Here is a 22,472-nt window from a genome sequence, read left to right on the forward strand (position 1 = left end):
CGTGAACATTCCATGACAGATCTGCTGATATATGTACACCTAATAGCTTGTAATGTTCAACTTTCTCAACAACTGCGCTCCCTAGGATTAATCTTTGGGGGACAGAATGTTGGTACTTTAAGAAATTAATTTGAAGCTCTTTGCATTTCTTGGGGTTCAGACGCATTCCCCTTGATGACGCATATTCCTTGATATCATTAACAATAAATTGTATGTAACTGGGAGAGCATCTTGGAACAATTTCAAATACGGTGGTATCGTCAACATATTTAACTCTATTAGGCCACCTTGCAAGCATACGGTTGACTAAGATTGCAAACAAAAGCGGAGCCGATTTCGTGCCCTGGGGAATACCCCCATTGGAAACAACTACAGATGACAATGCATTGCCTACTCTTACACGTTGAGGCCTATTTGAGAGAAAACAGCAGATCCACCTTATAATTACATTATGAACGTTAAGCAGTTTCATTTCGTTCACTAATGCATTATGATCAACCAAATCAAAACCTTTAGAAAAGTCTGCAAAGAACACTCTTATAAAGCAATTACCTTTGTCTAAGGCAGCTAGTATAATATGGAGCATATAAACTAAGGCATGTGTTGTTGATCTGCCTGGCATCGAAAACTGCTTAATGTCCAGGTTCTCTGCAACTTGATTCATCAGGTGTTCGAGAGTGAAGCCCTCTAGAATTTTGGCCAACGGTGACGTAAGAGTAATTGGTCTGAGATCATCCTCAACTGTCTTGGGTGGGGTGACCTTGGGTGTAGGAATGACCAGGGATGTCTTCAAGATCTCTGGAACACGCCCTTCTCTGAGAGAGCTGTTGTACAAATCACTCACAATCGGAGCTAGTTCAAATGCAAACTCTTTCCAAACTCGCGACGGCACTTGATCTGGGCCAGGGGACTTGTTTGATTTGATTGAGCGCAGAGCTTTATACGCCTTCTCATCAGTGACAAGGAACCCAGGGGGGACATAGAGGTTTTCATCCGCCAGACTACTGATATCGAGTGGGGCAAAGTGTGACGTTAAGCTGTATAGGAGATTATTAAACTGATCACAGAGTGACTCTATGGTGGGAGTGTCTTCACTCAATAGTTGGTGCCACCATTCAGATGTGCTAGACAATCCCCCAATAGCTTTCACCTCACACCACCACCGTGAGATGTTAGTGTCCTTTAACGAGGCGACTTTCGCGCTATAATAATTATGCTTACAGTTCTTTACTAGTTCTTTAACACTGTTACGGATTCGTTTAAAAATGGGAGAGTCTTTTCCATGTATCCGTAGAGCCCTTTGTCGTTTGGTAACCAGGCCTTTGAGCCTACTCGAGACCCAAGGCTTGTCTGTTAGGCACACTTTGATCGATTTAGCTGGAAAATATATATCAACGGCATTTTGCAAGACACTATATAGTAGACGGCATTTCGCATCTGCAGTAGGTGCGTCCAATACATAGCTCCAATTGTATCCAGTAATCCAACGCCCAAATGCGTCCATGCAACTAGGTCTCATATCTCGTCTACTAATAGTTTCCGTAGAAGACTTTATTGTTCCCAACGCCCCAATAGGTTTAATAAGAACAGCATAGTGATCGCTTTTTCCGATTTTCGGTAGCTGGATTGGTGACTGAAACAACTTCGGATGTGCGTATGTTCCATTTTTATAGTAGATTTATTAGTATTGAGATGGGTCTCGCCAGAAAAGTGTGCTTTCTTTGCTTGCACAGAGGGGAATCCAGTGATATATTATCAACTAACGAAGTCCTAGTGTGACAAAGTCCTAGTGTAACGTGTGACAAGATCCTAGTGTGACAAGGTCCTAGTGTGACAAAGTCCTAGTGTGACAAAGTGTAGTGTGACAAAGTACTAGTGTGACAAAGTCCTAGTGTGACAAAGTCCTAGTGTAACAAAGTCCTAGTGTGACAAAGTCCTAGTGTGACAAAGTCCTAGTGTAACAAAGTCCTAGTGTGACAAAGTCCTATTGTGACAAAATCCTAGTGTGACAAAGTCCTAGTGTGACCAAGTCCTAGTGTGACAAAGTCCTAGTGTGACCAAGTCCTAGTGTGACAAAGTGTAGTGTGACAAAGTCCTAGTGTGACAAAGTCCTAGTGTGACAAAGTCCTTGTGTGACAAAATCCTAGTGTGACAAAGTCCTAGTGTGACAAAATCCTAGTGTGACAAAGTCCTAGTTTTACAAAGACAAAGTCCTAGTGTGACAAAATCCAATGGGTGCCAATGTGTGTATGCTAGTGTGCTTTTAAAGTCCACTTTACTGTCCAATTACTGTTTGTTGTTTTAGATAACTGAGCTTTATACATCCGAATTTCTGTAGTCTATCGCCATTCATCGTCATTGAATTATGTTATCCTTTTTGTAATTACTAGAAAGCTTACGGCTTCAAGAGTAGTTACATAACGTGATCATTTATGCAGTATGGAGCGGCTTTATCATGCCCATAAACCACTTCTTAAATACCCTTAAATAAAAAAAAGCCCGAAGGCTTTCACTTTCCAAAATTTTTCGGGGCGGGCTTAAATCATTCGTTGGTTCTTTTATAGGAGGGCTTTCGCGTCTGCAAAAACCTATGGTAACAGGGGAGGATTTAGGATTTTGAAAATTGGGGTGGATGATGGCCTACCAACAACCAGTGGTCTTTGTAGGTCACATAGATCTAACAATCCTTCAAGCTGAATTGAATTTGTCGCGTCAGCAAAGTCAAGCAGGCGATGGCACATGGACAGTACCTTTCTCCGTAGTTTTTTCAAACAAAGTGACTTTTTTGTGCTAAAAAAATGGGGGTGGATATCCACCCAATCCACCCCACTCCCCCTGTATTCGCCCCTGGGTTAAACGCTCAACACACAACTGGGGTTTTTGGCCCTCACATTCACTGGGCTTCTATTATTATAAGATGTTTAAATTGATTAAACTGCTAGGAGCAAAACAAGCTCACAGCTTTATCAATAACTATGTTGTGGTATTTCCTACAGAGGGGGTGGAATAAAAAATGCATAACCCCTGGAGTATTACAATATGGTATTTGTGTTTGTTATTAGTTTCGTTTCAATCTATACGATAATTAAGTACTGGAAACTTTTTGGTGGGCTCATATTGATTCGGGTGGAAGGAGGACATGGTTGGCGTCTCATTTTCGGAATCTTGCGGTACATTTATAATGCCATGTTCTTAATTACATCTCGGGGCGACTACCTCTTGACTTGTACTTTATCTGAGAGACGAGGAATTCCTAGCAAAAGGCACTAAAACGCAGCCCAATCACTTCCTGTTTGTGGTCCACTTCGTCCACTTACCATCAGCTCGAGGTACATAGAGGTTGAGTTGAGGAGTCTATATCTCTTATCTGAAGATAAGCTAAGAATTAGACTGAGATAAGGAAGACAAGAGAGGCGCTCGCTGGGTGGGCGGTTTTACAGCAAAAGAACTACGTGTTTCTCGCACCAGAAAGGTAAGCATGATTACTTGGACAGGTGGAGCTCTTTCCCCCATTCTCTTTCAGTTCAATGGTGTCTTTATCTTAGATGTATCTAAACTATCATCCCCAGTGTAAAGCAATAAACATTTAAATGGAAAATTGTGGGACTGGAATGTTTACTGAAAACATGTCTCCGGGGATCTCTAAATGGTCTCGTATGTTATTTAGATGCGCTTGTCTACTCAAAATAGAAAATAAAAAAAGGTTAATCTCTCGAATAAAAACAGTTGACGAAATTTTTCTGCCTGTCTTGTTTTCTTTGCGCGAAATCGCATATTATCTCCTAATTTTAGCCCCTCTAGTCGAAGTTATCTTTGAAGGATATATTTTTATAAGATCTTTTGTTATAAGAACGTACAGCCTGAGATTTCGCTAAGAACATGCCGAGTCTCAGATAATAGAAAATATTGTTTTGTTAGTGTGATGCGTTCTAAAATACAGAATCGAATTGTGTTCATAAAAAAACAGTATTTTAGCCAATAATCAGCAGACAGCCGATTTTGTGAGGGGGAGGAGTGGGGGTGGGGAAGGGGTGGGGGGTGAGCTACGAGCCCATGTTACGACCCACTTAAAGACCTACATCCTTATGTATTTCCCACTTCCCCCATCTATCTATTATCTGTAGCCAAAACACTGACATTAGGCGATATATAATAATCAAAAAGAAACCATTAAAGGCTGCACATACCATCAGACAAAGAATGTTTTGATATTCCAAATTTACATTCTACGAGGAAAGAATATCATTTCTTAGAGATGTTTTCATTTCTAAAAATATTGAAAGTGTGAGAGTTTAAAGAAAACTATTTTTGAAATAGGAGAGACGGCAGCTATATTCATATTCTATTTTTAAAAAGTTGCACTTTCTCGCATATGCAAGTGTTCCAGAAAGTGAGTCAATTAGACTAAACCCTTGAGGCAATTTACTTCATGATTTTTCCGCTGGTCAGGAAATTGACAATTTGGCGTGTCTGCTCGACAGACCACACATTGTATGTAAGGTAGCCAGCGAGGCGAGGGTCTTGCGGGGTTTCACAGGATAAAGAGAGCAAGAGAAGTGCATGATTACGCGAAGATACTAAATGCCGGAAAAAAAATGACAGGTCGCTTCAAATAAGCCCATTTCGCATCAAAGGCGGAAAATTTAACTAAGTACTTAGTGACTAATAGCAAACAAAATATCACAGGCGACTTTTCTTTTATTTATGCGACTTTTTGTAAAAGTGTAATTGAAATTTAAACTTTTCGTCCCTGAGCTCATAGATAGCGCAAGGATGATCAAGGAGAAAAAGTCTTAAAAAGACAAAATCGGGGTATGTGCATTTCAGCCTCACGTTATTTGTGTTTTGAAAATTGATTCGTAATACAAGAAAAAGATGGCCATTGTAAGAAATTTGTAAGAAATGTCTTTCTTTATATCGAGCTGCGCATTTTCCAGGTTTTTTCCGTCATGTCCGAAGATACACGATTCGCGAATCTCGGCTTCCATTGCATTGTGGACAGGTTGTTGTTGGAATGTCGACTCGACCCGGTCTACCCAGTCAAACCATTATAACACACGCACTAAAATTTTAGACTCATGTCCACAATGCAACGCGCCCCGGGATTCTCGAATCGTGTATGGCGAAGGATGCGAAGAGGCGAAACAAACCCTCTCCCCATTCTTTGCGCGGTCATACTTTTCTGCTCGCTCTATGTGTACGGCCGCGCTTTGTAGCTCAAATCGTTGAAAACACTAGCCACAAAATGCACAAGGGACCTTATATGTCACGAGTGGTTGTCACCAGTGGTTGTCACCAGTGGTGAAAAACGTTTTGAGTCTAGTAGGATCTTATAGTCCATAAGAAATTGACGGCCTGCAGCTTTCAATATTCTGCGAATTTTCGACGACGATATCAAACAGCTAAATGGTCTCGTAGCTTCCGTCATTCAAAATCCTTGAAGCGTTTTCATTGGCCAGCAGCCATTCAAATGTGTCCAATCACGCCACCTCTCCTCAAGGTTTTGACCAATCAAAAAGCACCAAATGCAGTTCCGTTAGTTTGATTGACGGAAGCCAGAAAGCCGTTAGCAGTTGCAAATTATTGATGAGAGCTCGCAGGATATTGAAAATGCCAGTAAAACGTAGAACGTTTTGTCAGCAGTGGTCACTGTCTATAGAATCCCTCCATGGAAGTCAACTCAAGCAATAGTTCGGCCTTGGCAAGCACTTACCCACAGGACTCAGTTGCTGAGCTCGTTACCAAGGCCCTCGCCTGCACGGCAGTCACACTTGCAGCCATCATCGGCAACCTGCTGACGATCATAGCGGTTAACCGCAATCTTCGCATGCGCACTGTCACCAACTTCCTGATCTGTAATCTTGCCTTGGCAGAGCTTCTCTTTACGGTTGTAGCGATTCCGCCCTTTTATTTTGAAATCTTCGCTTGGTACGACTGGCTCCAAGGTAATTATCACATGTCAATCAATCTTGTTTTGAAAACTGTCGTTTTATTAGCTCTCTCGGTCAATTCCTTATTAGGACATTACATGCCATGTTTGGAAGTCCGCTTCAATTATTATTTCCCTTTTTTGATTATGACAATGATAGCAGTTGTGGAATGGGCGGTACTACTAATTGTGATAAATGATGACATTGATGATTATGGAAGTCTTGGTTGTGATGGTGATGATGATGATTTTACAAGTCCTCATTCATTCCTTTCCCTATTTCTCTGTTCAGTTAACAAGCCGTTCTCTGTGTTCTGTTGCAAGTTTCTCAACTTTGGACAATACATGCTTCTAGCGGCAACCGTCCTAACACTAACAGTGATTGCCGCTGACCAGCTGCTAGCCATTGTGCTTCCGATGCTGCGGAGATCCTCATCAAAGACCTTGCGCATTTCACTTGGTCAATATCAGGTGCGGTTGCGGCACCAGTCCTCTACTCTTATCGACTCAATAAGGCCGAGGGCATCATTAGCTGCCAGGAGGACTGGACCCCAGTGTTTGAGACAGATGTAGCAAGCAAAGGGGATACTATCGTTCTTTTCGTATTCATTTATTGTTTACCTTTTGTTGCTATGGCTACGATGCCCGCGATTATTGGGTGGCGGCTGTGGGTGCATAAAGCTCCAGGGGAAATGAGTAGCGTGAATACAAGAGTGCTCCTCAAGACTAAGCAGAAGGCCGTCAAGATGTTATTAGCGGTGCTGATCGCTTTTATTATCTGCTGGCTTCCGGTTCAAGTCGTCAGCTTTCTCAGTTACTACACAAGCAAAAGAATACCGTCAGCGGTCTGGTTTACGTGCTTGTTTGTTATGCGCGCGCATGCCGCTCTCACTCCGTTTATATACGACTACTTCAGCGCCAACTTCAGGGCGGCCTTCAAGTCTGCTCTGGTTTTCTGTTGCCTCTGGTCAAATACATTACGCCAGTGGAGGGATGGTAGAGTGCAGACAAGCTCATAAACACGCTATGCTTCGCTCTCCAGAAAAAAAAAGGCAGTTGGCAAGAACTATTTCTGCTGGGTAAAACGCGTAATGATAATGATATAGTGGAATGGTATAGTAGATACATTTTGCCTAAAAAATGAGCCATAAGCTAATGTGTTTTGGGAAAAATGCAGTCGCGCGGTGAAAAGTACTGTTATATGGAATAAAACTTGCAGTTAACAAAGGGGTAATGTACAAGAAAAAAGATAATATATCGAGCTTTAGCTTTTAGCAAATCTATTACAACTGGCTGACACCAAGAACGTCAGAACATATCATTTACAAACCCGTCGATACTTCTCTAACAGTCCAGACCTGGGACTTTTTCTATTTGTTTCACGCGAGCCAGAGCTTCGAGCGCTAAGAGAGTCCCAGGGCTGGACTAAGTTCTCTGGGTAATCATCGCATACACTGGCGCTTATATTTAGAAAACGTTGTTGTTTTGGGGGTCTGGTACCGAGGAATCTTAGTTTCTTTTCAGAGACTTCTCTATTGGCTAGAGATAATTACAGTCACTGTTTGTATCTTTTGATTACAAGTCATAAAGTATACGAAGCACCTGCAGTAGGGCAACCTTAAAAATAACAAGAATCATACAGCTTTTCCAAATAAGGAATATATTATTTTCCTTATATGGAAGTGACCGCGGTTGACAAAAACGACAACTTTTGGCTAAATTTTCTTGATAGGTTATAGTCGGCGCACTCTTTCCTAGCGGCGTAACCACTATTTTTAAAAGGACGGGCCCCAAAAGGTACTTTTAATGCATTTTCTCCTGTGTTTTAGATGATGTCTTATACATTTACTGTATTTTGGCTGCTAAAAAAGGGGTAGGCGGGCCCCCTAGGCCACCCCTCTGGCTACGCCCATGTTTCCTGTCGTTTGCACACGCGGCACTCAAACAAAGACTAGCCCAATGGGAGATTAAGTATTTGAGATTAAGCGAACTCTTATCAACATTTTCCAACCGCGTTCTGTCTTCAGTCATTCAAACGGAAGTTACATTTGCTGTGGTGCTTTTTTATTGATCAGCGCTTTCAAAAAGGTGGCGTGATTTGAAGCCATTTCAGTGCTGACCAATTAATCCGTTTCAAGGATTTTGAATGACGGAAGTCAGAAGGCAGTTGGAAATAGTCGGCGAGAGCTCTCAGAATCTTGAAAAACGCAGTAACAAATAGTTCGTAGCAATAACCCAATACCAAGCAACGGAAAAAGGCGCCATACAGTGGAGCGCAGACTCACAATACTCTGCAAGAAGCATTTGTAATTTATCTTGATTTATTCAGAGGTCATTTGTAATAATGAATTCGAATTTAAAGCTGCAGCATCGATATCTAACGGAAAATATAGTTATGTTGAGGGGATTGGAAATTCCGGGAGGATGGGGTGTTCAAACGCCCAGGAATTTCCAGAGGGGAGGGGGTGTAAAATCCCCTTTTTCCTTAACAGTTACTGTATTTATTTTTTTTCCAGGGGGTTGGATGGGAATTCCAGTGGGGTGGGGGTGGGGGGGGGGGGAGGGGTAGTATGGATATTTTCTGGAACTACACATTGACACATATTTTTTACCTGTCTTATTTGCGGGTGTGTTTGGTATAAGAATTTGAATTGGGCGTATTGATTAACTATTCATGTATTTACATGCCTACTAAGATACTTGTAAGAGATCTTTATAGTGAGCGGAGCAAAGAGCCGTAATTATCACCTTTCTTTGTCACAGCAAAGCGATAACATGGCTATATTTTCCGTTAGATATCAATTCTGCAGAGTCTAAATTCGAATTCAATATTACAAATGACCTCTGAATAATTAAAGTTAAAAATGCACTTAAGACTATACTCTGAAGGTCTGAGCAGACGCTTAATGCAGTCAAGGGCAATAAGTCTTCGCCTTAACGTTATAACTGGTTCAGATTAGAAGATTTAAGCCCATTGTTTGAATTCGAGACGACATAAAATCAACAAAGTTGTCTGTTCACGATTACAATTCGACAAGACTCCATGGCGACTGAAGCCTAGAAGAAAACAGGGTTTTTACAAACGCTGTACGGAAGAATAATATCAAAACACTACTTTACAGAGGAAGAAATAAATTCATCGAATGACAGGCCATTGCACCTGTCACTGTGGAAAACAACAGAAAGACTTAAGAATCTTTTCAAATTAAGAGACATCTATACCATCTATCAGTCAAGAGACTGATAAAACAACGTCAATGAAGAAACCTGCACAGCCGTAACCAAGAACAAGAAAAGCAAGCCCTGCCATTATTTTGAACGGAGAGTTGACTTGGGGAACGAAAACAGTTTGCGGAGTAAAAAGCGGATTATTGACAAAAGAAACGGGTTATTTACATAAGATTTGCAGTGGAACTCCTACAGCGTTCACAAAGAATAATATTAGAAAATCGGTAATATTCAAGAAAAAGGACTTGCAGGTTATAAAACCAGAAACATTTAAGGAAATACCCGTTTATTTTAAGCGGACATTTGCATTCTTCAGCTTTTAACAATTATTGAAGACTTGCCAATATACAGGGCCTCGCAGTTATTTTGTATTGACATTGAAAACGAAAAAAATATATATTTGTGATACATACGGTTCGTCCCTGTTTTGCTTCTACCACTTACGGGATAACAGAGACAAAAAATGGGGAACTATGGTAAATTCTGGTCCAGTTCACAACTCGCGAGATGTTGTTAAATTATGCTTGAAGACATTGGGAACTTATAATCGCCGCTGTGAACGACTTGAGTCGCTAGAAGTTTTAATTTACACAAGAGTGGATGGTCTTAAAAAGGTTTGAGCAAAAGAAAAGAAATTAAGCTGAAAACCCTAAAAATGACGTATCGCCAAATCCCACTGTACTTCCTTTTCGGTGCGTTATCGTTCGTAGCTCTATTTGTAATTTGTTGCATGATTAATGTTGCTTGTCCATACGAGAAAGTGAGACAGAAACTCGCCTTGTGCTTCGGGTACAAGATCCATGACAACACGGCTCTGAGAGAGCGGAGAAGATTGATGAAAAGAGAGGAAAGTGACGATAGCGAGGAGGCTTTTTATTCGCGAAGAGTGCACCCTATATGAAAACAGTGGAGGAAAGATGTGCGCATAAGTTTAAACAGACTTTAAACAAGTAAGCAAGTTCTATAGCTTGTCATTATTAGCCATATTAGCTAAAAGGCTGGTTACTATAAGGCTCGTACCCAGGATTTTCCTTGGGGGTGGGGGATCCGAAATAGTGGACCTAGTTTTCCCGGGGGGAGAGCAGATCGCGTAGGGGGGGAGGATTGAGGAGGGGAAAATGCAGAGAAAACTTGTGTTTGAACAGGGGCTCATAAGTAGGGGCAATCAACTTCCCCACATTCTTGTACTATATAGGTGTCACGGCATTTCCTAGGATCCGGCTATTTTTAGACGCGATTAGCCAATCAGATGACAGGGCGGAAAAATTGACTTTGTCTCAAGGAATCCAAAATGGCGGCCGACAAGGGGCAAAACGACGCTTGTTTTTCAAAGTCTTATACAACCGTCAAATGCTTCCTAATTTCTGAACCCTTTTAGCCAAAAAATAAGTGATCATTTGTATCGATCTCGAAATTCTCTCGAGAATGAAACAAATGACCACTTATTTCCGAATTTATTGCTTTGCAAGAGCAAGAAAAAATGTACTCGTAACAACGTTTGAGTCCACTTATGGAGAAATAAATAGTCCAAGGCTAGTAACAGAATGTTTCTTTCTTTGTGACAAAAAGGATTCAGAAATAAGAAGGCATATGACGATGTGGAAGACCACAGTCAAATGAAAGTCAAAAGGAAAGAAGTGCGCAGTTGAATTTCCATGGTACATACATGTAGCCAAATTTGAATACACAAGCTCTCTAAAAGTTTCTTTATGATTAACCATATAAAAGCAAATACTATAGCAAACATGATAAAAAAGATTCAATTATATTATATAGTCATTAGAGTACTACATCTTAATGGATATTATATCTAAATATCATATATGGGTGAATAACATATCATATTAATTTGGACATTTTATGGAAAAGGCCGGTAAAATACACTTATTCAGTACACATTCATAGTCATATGATTACTACATCTGAGTGAATATCATATCACATTCATTTTGATGGAAAAGGGTAAAATCTGTCAGCAACCAGATTTTACCAAGGGTGGGATGCAAGCGCCTAGTGTAACCTCACAAAGGAGTGTAGCGTGCAGGAATATTTAGTTATTTAGTTCCCTCTTACGCCATCAAAGAAAGTTTCTTCGGTCTTGTAGACATATCGATTGAATGCTACAAGAACAGCATAGTACTTTATCGAACCCGAAGATAATGTATCCTAATAATAGAACACATACATTAAGTACCAAACTAAAGTTGATTACCCGTATTTAAACAAAGCTCGAGGCGTGCGGTGCACTAAGTTGCTTAGGATACTTTATATTAAGGCAATCAATCTATAGGAAAATCTGGTTTGTAAGATGTTTTCAATTTAGGTGACCTTGAAACCACAGCCGGGGCAATGCATCTTGGATATAAAAAGCTAAAGCCCGAACGATCAACTCCCCCTTTGAAGACTAGCATCGAATAAAAACACGCTGACATTTTAGCCCATCCCCCGGTTCATCTTATCGAACGTGCCTAGAAGCGGAGCCAGCTTATCGAGTGTACGATTAGCATGATCAAAAAACTTTTCGAATTGCTCGATTGGATACGTCATGCAGTAGCAGACAAATAGGGCCACGCTTCCCTCCACGACTAAGCGACTTTCGGGGTGGCAATCTCGCCCGCGCTCCGTCTTTGGGCGGCAAAAACAACAACAAAAAGAAACTATAGTCAGCGTTTACGAATCAGCGAGAGTTTCTATTTCAATTAGGGTTCATTTTGGTTTGATTTGATTTGATGGATGAAGCTATTTTTGTGTTTATTTTAACGTAAATTCGCCCAAAAAATGCCACTTGTTCTCTTTGTGCATGCCGCTTATTAATAGGCATTGGAGGCACCGAAAGTTGAATTTTTGGCCGTTGCGTTCGCATCCCCTGCACCCCCTCCCCCCCCCCCCCCCCCCCCCCCCCCCCTGGGTACGGGCTTGACAGGACAGTTACAGGAGGCGATCAACCGTGAAAATATTCGAGCTAGTTACTGGGATTGACTGGAGACTGACTAAGAGGTTGGTAATCCTGTGCCCTTTGGAACCAGAGGCTCCAAGCTCGGCGAAAACGTATTGTTCGCTCAAATCGTTCGGAGCCTGTGGTGCTTAGGGTACATCATGAAAGCTAGGCGTTTTTTCTCGCTTACCTGCATGTTCGCGTGCAATGTAGAGATCATTACCTTTATGGGGAACGAAGCAAAGAGCCGTAATTACCGCCTTTCTTTGTCACAGCAAAACCATTAGAAATGGCGATCAGGCGATATTTCACTGCTGCAACTCAAATCAAGATACAATGCTGTACTGCTAACTGTACACTGAGGGTTATATTAGAAACGCGCTGTCCTCGTTATTTTGTCAGCTATTCGAAGCAGGGTCATTAGCTCCTCCACAGGATTCCCAGCCATCTGAATCATGACATATTGCGTGACAGTCCCTTGGATACCTTTGGTGAGACCTTGACCCCCAGTGTCAGCATGATAAAATGGAAATCAAATGGAAATTAGAGGTACGTGCTTCAGCCTCTTAGACTAAATGTCGACAATCCATTAAACCTCCAAGTTCACTGCCATATTCTTAAAGCTAGAGATATGTAATTATAAAAGTAATTGTATCAATCTCAACAAAAATTGGATGATGCAAATTGCATATTAAATTTTCCGGTCGTTTTCCCACCTCTAATTCATTTTAGGCTTCGCGGGGTAATTCTCAAAGGCTCTAATATGATGACTAGACTTTTATCAACATCATCTTCCTAGCTATTTATGTCGTCAAGTTCTAGATCATCTAAACCGAAGAACAAAACAGAAGATAACAATGAAATTGTAAAATCTGAAATAATTTTGGTAAACCCATATTCATAGTTTTATATGTTTTCTTGCCAACTTGTATACATTATATATAAGAGTAGTGTACATTGTTTATTTTATTTATTTTGATAAGGAGTCTTGTGCCTATTCTGATGTCTAAGATTCCCTAAAAGCCCCTGCTGTTTTTATGACACATCATATCTGACACATCATATTTGCATTTATATTATCATCATTGACGGTGTGTGGAGGCTATGAGCATTGAGATATACACTTATTTCAAAAAAGGTTGTCAGTGGAAATGTCGAATAGCAGATGGTAAATGGCTTATGGGTACTAATTATTCGTTAAGTTAAAGGTGTTAAATAAAGTTAAGCAACGTCAAAGCCAAGCATTGGTAGACGCATGGTTACTTTCGGTCGTAGAACTGCCGTTTGCTAATCGCCATTTGCACTGACAACCTTTATTAAAATAGGTGTAATATCTTCGACATCAAAATGCATTTTACGAAAACAGAATTTAACTTAATCTGCTATGTTTAACCAAAGTGAGCCCAGTTAGATAGTATTTTAAAATCAATTAATTTTACATTTAAATATAATTTGATAGAGAAGAAATTCTATTTTATATGTGACCATATGTTTCTCTCTATTCAGAGGCTAAACTGCTGCAAAATGCCCATTGTTTCCATGTTATACATTGCTTGCGACTAAATAAAAATAAGATAAAACTGAAATCATGTTTCTTCACACGTCATAAGCTATTTTGTACGGGTTTTTACGCGATAATACAGAGAGATGTTCGCTGACAAAATGAGATACGCACGGGTGGTTTTCAAGTGGAGTCGTGCGTTAAAATGCGCCGACGTCTCGCGTTTATAACCACGCCGTTCAGAGACGAAGGGGAATGACAAAATAGCCTGTTTATTCACAGCGCGCGGACTAAAAATATTAGCAATTTTAATGAATTGCGTACTTTCGATGGCCTTTATCAATCAACTACAAGTTTTTTTTATAACAACAACGACAATGAAGAGGACATGGATTGGAACGGCGGCACGTGAGGATACGTTTTGCGGTTGCATTTCATCACAAAGTGTTTTCATTGTCTATCAATCGCCTAACGTTATAACCCGGCCAAACTACTCACTGCTATAATAATTTGACTTCTATTTCCCTCTGATTTTATAATGTAGTTAAAGCCATTAGAAACGAAAGAGAAATTCAAAGTAAACGTCGTACAGTACTTGTTTTGCTTGTTTATTTGGTACTTTAGAGGCATTACTTTAGCTGGTACTTTTGTAGGTGATTATGAAAGCCTCAAATGATTTTTAAAAAAATGTATGCGATTATATTTAAATTGTCCATACGTTTGGTTTATAGTCTTGCGTGAGAAGAGTAACGCAGCCCTTATTTTAAAAAAATGGGCCAATATACTGAATATATTGTTTGGCTTTTTCCGTGATTCCGCGAGAGATTTGCAATGAAATGCTCAATACCATATCTATTTAATTATCTCAACTCCAAAACAAGGCATTTTTTATTGTAATATTGACAGGATCGAACAGGGAAAATATTTGCATTATAAAAGTTTGTTCTAACAAGTACTACAAGGCGTAAACACTTCAAGGGTACTTTTGTTATTCAAATCACATCAATCTAAGAATTTCCGATGCCTGAGAGGCGTGACATTTCTGATAACATCGTTGATAGGAGAGTTCAGCGAGTCATCACGTACTGAGTCTTGATAGGTAGAGATACACAACGAAGGTCCACTTTCGGTTCCCAATGGATTTGCTGTTTGTAGACAAAACTATAAAGCATAAGCTAGATCACTCTAGTAGCGTAGCCAAATCCGACAATAAACGTCCCGTGGTAATACTGCAAAGGCATAAAAAAATCCCATTTTGTCCTTTCGGGGATGGTCAGATTGTTATCAGAGAACTTATTCTTCCCCACCCCCCCCCCCCCCCCCCTCCCGGAAAAATTAGGTCCACTTTTAGGATTTCGCACCCCTCCCCCCCAAAAGAAAAATCCTGGGTACGGGGGCCTGGTATGCGAATGTCCGGAGTTCGAAATAAATTGTGCTGTTTTTTTATTTATTCACTTTCAGCCTTAAAATGCTCCAAAACTTGAGAACGGCCCAGCCTGAACTGAAAATTAGGGGGGGTGTATGGAAAGAGGGGTAGAGGCCCCATATCAAGGCGCGTTCCCAGAATTGGCCGCGGGGGGGGGGGGGGGGGGGGGGGGGGGGGGACCGCAGTCATGTATCATATGGACAAAGCACATTATTTGAAGATTCCTTAAAGTGCCCGTGCACCCCCTGTGTGTACGCGCCTGATATCGACTGTATAATCTATAATCCCATGATCTGGTTGCACTCATTAAAAAGGCAAAATATAGAATTAAAACTTAGGCTTCTTGTTACCGTGATCTGTAAACAAGCGCGGAAGTCAATGGAATTAGCCAGGCATTATATACAACCTGTACCTGTACCTGTTGCACTTTAGCTCCCTTAAGCCGTTTGCGGTTTAAGAGGTTAAAGGAGAGACAACCTGTCGTGCTCCAGTTCCTAGTGTCTAAGCGAACTTAAATTAATCAATGTTATAAATAAATGCGAGCTAAAGTCTTAAACTTTTAATAATGTTGTCTTGGGCGCACAAAAGACGTGAAAACTTCTCATATGACACATCGCACGACTGGTTTCGAGAGCTCTGTAACACTATCTCCGATAAACAAGAACAAAAGGTCGTCGCCAAGGCCAGAACGTGCCGACGACGTGTCACGTTTATTAGACTTGCAAATGATTTGAATCAAAACACCATGCGATGCATGGACGAAAGCAAAGCAGGCGATGCATTCGGGAGGAAGTATATGGCTCTTGCACTGTATCCGTCACGGCCAACATAGAAATGTGGAGTCGGGGGAGAGACAAGAAGCCGTGGATCGCACATCTAAAAGGCATAACTGGAAGTACATCGTGCTGATTTTGAGTCTTTTGTGCATCATCGGGTGCTTCATTTTCGCCTCTATGGGTTACACAATGAAACTTAATAACTGCGATGGGCCGCCAAAACAAGGAGAGGTTTGCCGGGAGAATGAGAAGTCGCCCATGTTTGAGCAAGCAAGGCAGTTTAGAGTCGCAGCGGCTGTATTATTTATCGCGGCGATGATTCTAGTCGTCACTGTTCTATGGGCCACAAAACAAGAAACGGATCGAAATCGACAAATGTCACGCAACCAGGCAGTCTTGGTGTCGGCAGTTACTGCGGAGGGCCTCTTGAAAACAGACGCCCCAGACCTGCCTCATCCTCATGTCCAAGTTCACCACACACTAGAGGAAGTCTGCCAGCTATGTGCCGATGAATCGCTGCCTAAGTACGAGACCGCTTTGCATTGTGCTTCGATTGGTACATCAAAGACGGCGAGTTTAACCCACAGTGGGCGAACGACCCCTGATATGGAGATAGACAATGACAGCTCGACGAATATTTCTGTATATGTACAAGTTGACGAGGATGAATTAAATCCCCCGCCAACGTACTTAGAAGCGATAGAAATGGATGAAATTGGTGAGATAGGAGAGGGCGAGAATGGATGAGTGCAAGGGGAAGCAATTGTAATGCTAACAAAGGATGTCACGCAAGCGATAACGTTGCTCCAAATACACTGGAGAAAACGTGTATTGTCGAATGCTGATGATGAAGCGTGATAAAGCGCGGTTTTATACGTTCAACTTTGTGCTTGACACGATGCTTACAAGAAAGCCTGGCGAATCACGCAACGAGAAAATATGTATCACGCATGCCTGTCACGCGTGACTGTGATTGGATTCGCACAGAAATATTCTGCTCTGCGCTGGTGGTATTATTATTATTGCAGAGGGAAAGACAAAAAAACGCGTGGAGCGAAATAAAATGTCTATATATAATATTGATGAGTAAAACATTTTGTCACACAAGAAGGCGGTCACGTCTTGAATAAGCTTGATTTTATCAGAGCTCATAACAGGATTATTAATTGATCAGATTGATCAGCCTTAGTTAATTGGACTCTGTTTTTAGGGAGTTAGAATATGTTGCTTACAGTTGGTTTTCGACAGAGTAAAAAAAGGAAAATAAGTTCAAGTTTATCTCAAGATCACAAACGAGAAAGTTGAAAAGTAAACAAAACGAATTCAGCGAGTTATCGGATAGTATAAACCCGACGTTGCTAATCGATAAAATTGATACTTGGCTTCATTTGATACTATTTATACTATTGATAATCAAAATTCAGGTGAATCCAATTAATGAAAATTTATATCATTTAATAGAAATCGATAACAGCTGATACAATTGATAATCATAATTCTAATTGATAGAAATTGAAATCTAATTGACAACTATTGATCATGAAGTCAATTTGATTGATATAAATAATAAATATATATAATAAATTGATAAAAAGTTATTTAAAGCTGTTGATATCAATTAATAGCAATTGATAACAGGAAAAAATGAGTGACTAGCCATTTATTACATTGATATTAATTATCAAATTTATCAATTGCCTTTTGATTACCAATTTTCATCAATTAGCTACGTCGAAAATTAACATATTTTTCGGAATCCGTCGAATTATCGGGTGGTGTTTCGTGGTACTGGGGTGGGTACCGTTGGTTTAAGCGAGAGGCAGTCATGGTAAATGAGGTATTTAGGACACAAGCTAGGCATACATCAACAATAATGAAATAAAGAAATTATTGGCGAGAATAAATATATATATATTCTAAAAAAACTTTGTTTGTGCCTTACTTTATTTCACTTATTTTAATAACTCAATTTTATAGAGAAATTAAACTAAACTGACTGTAATACTCAGTCAGTTTAGTTATTCAGTTTGTACTGTAATTTGCTTATTCCCCCACCCTAACATACAAATCGATGAGTATACAAGTTTTATTTCAAATAACAGAACGAAGACAGATATCTGCTGATGTTAGCTAGCATCCGCATCTCGACAGTGATTGTCATATTTCCTCTGCAATATAACAGAAAGTACGAAAACGGTTACAGCGATTTTCAAAAATCTGCGAACTCCAGTCAATAAATTTCTGTTACAACCGCTTTCTGCCTTCCGTCATTCAAGCTAATTTCAGCGTCTTGCGGAGAGGTGGCGTGATTGGGGAACTATTTCCATTTGAATGACAAAAAAAAAATGACGGAAGCCAGAAGCTATTAGAAATAGTCGGAAAGAGCTCGCAAAATATTGCAAACTACAGTAAATATAATAAATTCTTAACACCTCCAAGCCTTTTGCTATAATTCACGTCTAAATCTAGGTCAATGAGGTAAGGTATTAACCCCAAGCATAAAAATGGCATAATAACAAGTTAAGGATGAAATGCAAATTTTGAGATTATTTTATGATGTAAATCACAAGAGATACAGGAGAGGAGCTATCAAAACCTTTCTAGAACAATTCAAATCCTTTGCAATCTTTCATCTTAGGTATAACTAAAATGTCTATATTTCATAGTCAGCTTAGCAATGGTCATACCTCTTTATATAAAACAAAAGGTTACCAAAAGGTTGAAAACTTACAGCAGAATCCGCAAGATCTCCTACAGTTCTTCTCCATGAATGACTTTTTGAAGTTGCAGTATCCATTGTTTTGAGCGAGCCATTCACACATTTTCTGGCCGAAACTATCCACACAGTCTGTAAAAGTGTAACCTTAATTAGGAGGTGTTCATTATACCCTGACGCGGGAAGGAGGATATAAGGGAGGGGGTAGGGCTCTTAAATTGGAGTGGGAATGAAGAGGAAGTTTCAAGACAGTAACGGAAGTAGGATGAAAAGAAGGTAATAGGGAGAGAGGGGGAGGGGAGAAAAAGTAGGAAAGGAGAATGACAGAAGCAGGGTGGGGGGGGGGGGGGGGGGAGGGTGAGGGAAAGAAAGAGGGAAAGATGGGAGTAGGGGCAAGAAGTGAATAAGAAGATAAGACAATCTCAAATGAGGACGAAACAGCTGTCCATGTTTGTCAAACTGCCGGTTAATAAATCTTTGCTCGCGTTCCGTCACTGGCCCGACTGGTGCCGATGTGTATAAAGCTAATGTTTTTTTTAAAATTAAGAACCAGTGAAGATTGAATAAAGAGAAATCAGGAGATATGGAGGAGAGAGAAGGGTGATTAAGAAATGAACCCAGAGGGAAGATAGGAAAAGAGAGGGTTGGGAGAGGAACGGACAAAGAAGAAAACAAAATAGAGGAGAGAGAGGACGCAAAAGAAAGAGAAGATAACTTAAGGCAAATTGAGAGAAAGTTGGAGAGGGGTAGGGAAGGGAAGAGAAAAGGTAGTGGAAAAGACAGCTCTGGGAGAAGGGAAAGGCAGGAGGAGAGCAAGGACAGAGATTTAAGGTTAGAAGAAAGGGAAGGGATATGACTAAAAAGAGAACGGCACAGGGAACATAACATACCTTTCGTTGGAGATGAAGGCTTGGGGACTAAGAAAAACAAATGTTTAAGCACCACAATCAAATGTAATATTTGTTATGATGTTTTTCTAACTAAGATTAAGAACACGATCAATTGGTCATTGATTTTATTTATTTGTGAATAAACCAGTAATACAATCAGACCCTATTTTTCTGATCTACCGACAATTAAAAGCTCCTTACATTTTGGGTATGTCCGTTATTATCCTTTTTTTTTGGTAATCCTGTACTACCACCCCCCCCCCCCCCCCCCCCAACCAACAATCAAATTTCTATTGGTCCCAAGCTGAGTTCAGTACGATTGTGTCACTCACCACAGTATCCACAGCTCATTCTACAATACACCAACATAAAGTTTTTGTTATCCTCGCAGAACCATTTGTCGTCACCGATAGCTTTCTTGCAGTCGGCGCTTGCGTACTGGTCCTTGCATTCTGTAGTTTGATGAATGCAAATTACAATGTTATTGTGGCGCGGGGGTGGTAGGGATACTATTAAAGTTATTGCTACTTCTTTATTTATCACCGCAAATTTTAAGGTTAGGGTTAGTACGGTCCTCACACTTCTTGTCTATGTTTGGGTTAGGGTTAGTACGATACTCCAATTCTTGTCTATGTTTGGGTTAGGGTTAGTACGATACTTCCTGTCTATGTTTGGGTTAGGGTTAGTACGATACTTCCTGTCTATGTTTGGGTTAGGGTTAGTACGGTCCTCACACTTCTTATCTATGTTAGGGTTAAGGTTAGTACGATACTTCCTGTCTATGTTAGGGTTAGGGTTAGTACGATACTTCCTGTCTATGTTTTCATGAAAAACAGTCAGGCGCGGATAGAGGAACAATTCTGATTATTTAACCCGAGAGAAAGAACATTCCTCAATTAACAGAATAAAGACTTGTACCTCATACTTCGCCAATGTTTTTTTTTCTTCTTCTATTAATGTGTATTTGTTGACTACACTGTTAAATTTGTTTTTCAAATGGACTGATTAAGAATTTCTATACCGGGACGATAAGTTTGTAGTCTTTACAAACAACCAAAAATTTTGACATTGTCTCTGGATCCACGCCTGGTAGGACTAGTGAGAGATGGGTGGTATGAAGAGAGAATGTAGATGCAAGGATTTACAAGGGAAAGAATGTCATAGAATCATCCTTCCAAATATTCCCCCTCCAACCTCCCCCCTCACCCTTTTTTGTCGTGATGTACATAATCATTACATTATACCAATAATGCTATAAAATAATATAATCATACTTATGTGTATAGCTGACAGAGCAAAAAAATGAGAAGTTTTCCCAAAATAAGGTCTGGTAAACTTCGGTTAGCTTGAATTTTCGCATTGAGGCTCCTTATGTTATGTAAACCACCATATCAAAAAGTATTTTTTTTTCTAATGGATTCGTCTTCGAGATATGAGGCTTGAAGTGCAATTGTCAAATGTTCAAAATATGAATTCTCCTTGTTTTTAGGGAGAAGTCGGGCTCTGATCAGAAATTAAGCCAACTTTGCTCGCTAATTTCTAAATGTCATGTCCTCTAAATTTCTTTAAAATTTGGAATTAAGCTTTTGGTCAGAGGAACTCCATGTATGCGAATCTTGAGCTTATATATTGAGAATTGGAAAATTTCATGCCATTTTTCCCTCTGTATAGCTATGAAAATATCATAGCTAATGTACTATATATAGTGTCTAGGAATAACATGAGGATTTCGAGTCCTCATGAATGAAAAATAAAGAACGATTGCAAGCATTTCATCGAAGTCAGCAGTAAGAAAAACCTTTGCCCTAAGAATAATTAGCCTCGCGCAAGTGGAGCTGAAAATGGCGCTTAGAGCACTCGGGTGACAGCTAACGGCCAACATTTAATTATCCATCCACGATGGGCGGGATTTTTGAAGCAAAACATGCATTTACCAATAAACCTTAAAAAAAAAACGAATAAGTAAGCTGGAGTGTTTGACTGCTATGTATTACTAATACAGACAAAAAGAAAGTTGGTCAAACTTGTTTGCTTTCTCGATGATTTAAAAGGTTTGAAAATTATATCCATTTTTAGTCACGCGTGCCTTTCGTTAACGAGTCGCTATTGTGACTTTTGATTTCTTTAAATTCTGCACACACAACCACAACTTTGTCCTTGTCTTAACCTTAGGGGTGGACCATTAGAAATTTGGAGAGGGAGGCTGTCAATTTTTTTGTGCCTGTTTTTTTTTTCGTTGGCCCGGAGTGTGTAGGATTTGTTTTACCAGAAAGGCTGTGCAAGTTAGTGCTTGGATTTCTGCAATTTTTTTTAAGAATCGGTCATGCACGGTCTTTTTTTTTAATTGCCACCCCCCTCCCCAAATTTCTAATGGTCCACCCCTTAGATCAATCATAACCAAATCAACATCAAAGTGGAGCCTTTAAGCTACTCTCACCGAGAAAATACTGATTAACACAAAGCCAGCAATTAAATAAATTTCGGATTGTTTCCCAGCTTTGTGTTACTGTTGATTTAATTACGTTGAGTTAGTTGAGTTAGTACGTATGTGTCTATGGTTTGGCGTCTGGAGCTTTTCGGCGCTCTCATTGAGGCGTCCAACGGCCGCAGTAACTGCGAAATGGTTTCCGTTACCAAAAGCCAGTCGCTACTCGAAAACGAAAAAAAAAGGTACACTTGTGACTAAAAACGGATATAACTGTTATTTTCCCCCATGCTCATACCGTCATCGTTCTCTAAAGGCATCGAATGAGCAGCGTCAAAGCACAACACGAGAACTACGAAGAGAGTGAGACGCATCATGACGAGGCTTTGTCAATGGACACGAAGTTGCACCAGAATAAAACGGTTTTCAAAGATATCGATATTTAAGAGCTCCCAAGAACCACATGGTAGGCCAACCAGAAAACAACGTCTCATTCTCAGCTTCATTGAATACTGTATGATAATGAATGCAACCGCCATTTTCACGCTCCGAGAAGCACCCGTTCCTTGAGTAAGTAACGCAGCTGCTTTGTCTCCTATTATCTTTGTTCTACAAAGGAGTTCTCTTGTCTCTATTCTTTTCGTTC

At 40.2% G+C, this 22,472-nt stretch overlaps 2 protein-coding genes and 2 long non-coding RNA genes across 4 annotated transcripts; 1 reads left to right on the plus strand and 3 right to left on the minus strand.

Moving 5' to 3' along the window:
- Positions 1-396: 396 nt before the first annotated feature.
- LOC116611253 lies at positions 397-1,519 on the minus strand. The gene is made up of 2 exons (XM_048723050.1): positions 553-1,519; positions 397-410 (listed from the first exon to the last, which is right to left on the minus strand). The coding sequence occupies exons 1-2, from the start codon at positions 1,517-1,519 to the stop codon at positions 397-399; spliced, it is 981 nt and encodes a 326-aa protein (XP_048579007.1).
- A 3,288-nt stretch (positions 1,520-4,807) lies between these two features.
- LOC125560650 lies at positions 4,808-12,519 on the minus strand. Its single transcript, XR_007306727.1, has 2 exons — positions 12,316-12,519; positions 4,808-6,746 (listed from the first exon to the last, which is right to left on the minus strand). It is a non-coding gene; the product is annotated as an uncharacterized LOC125560650 (long non-coding RNA).
- Positions 8,550-11,055, plus strand: LOC116608018. Its single transcript, XR_004292520.2, has 2 exons — positions 8,550-10,107; positions 10,727-11,055. It is a non-coding gene; the product is annotated as an uncharacterized LOC116608018 (long non-coding RNA).
- Positions 12,520-17,867: 5,348 nt separating the features above from the next.
- LOC5500990 lies at positions 17,868-22,382 on the minus strand. The gene is made up of 5 exons (XM_001622312.3): positions 22,125-22,382; positions 19,734-19,853; positions 19,402-19,428; positions 18,527-18,643; positions 17,868-17,963 (listed from the first exon to the last, which is right to left on the minus strand). Coding segments are annotated over exons 1-5 (345 nt in total). The 5' UTR covers positions 22,204-22,382; the 3' UTR covers positions 17,868-17,961.
- Between the last annotated feature and the right edge of the window lie 90 nt (positions 22,383-22,472).

This window comes from Nematostella vectensis, chromosome 15, assembly GCF_932526225.1.
Source record: "Nematostella vectensis chromosome 15, jaNemVect1.1, whole genome shotgun sequence".
NCBI classification, from domain to species: domain Eukaryota; kingdom Metazoa; phylum Cnidaria; class Anthozoa; order Actiniaria; family Edwardsiidae; genus Nematostella; species Nematostella vectensis.

Coding starts and splice junctions, on each gene's coding strand:
- LOC116611253 (XM_048723050.1), bottom strand. CDS start 1,519: ATGAGACCTAGTTGCATGGACGCATTTGGGCGTTGGATTACTGGATAC.
- LOC5500990 (XM_001622312.3), bottom strand. CDS start 22,203: ATGATGCGTCTCACTCTCTTCGTAGTTCTCGTGTTGTGCTTTGACGCT. Junction 19,854..22,124: donor GCCTTTAGAGAACGATGACG/GTATGAGCATGG, acceptor ATCAAACTACAG/AATGCAAGGACCAGTACGCA. Junction 19,429..19,733: donor AATGAGCTGTGGATACTGTG/GTGAGTGACACA, acceptor TGTTTTTCTTAG/TCCCCAAGCCTTCATCTCCA.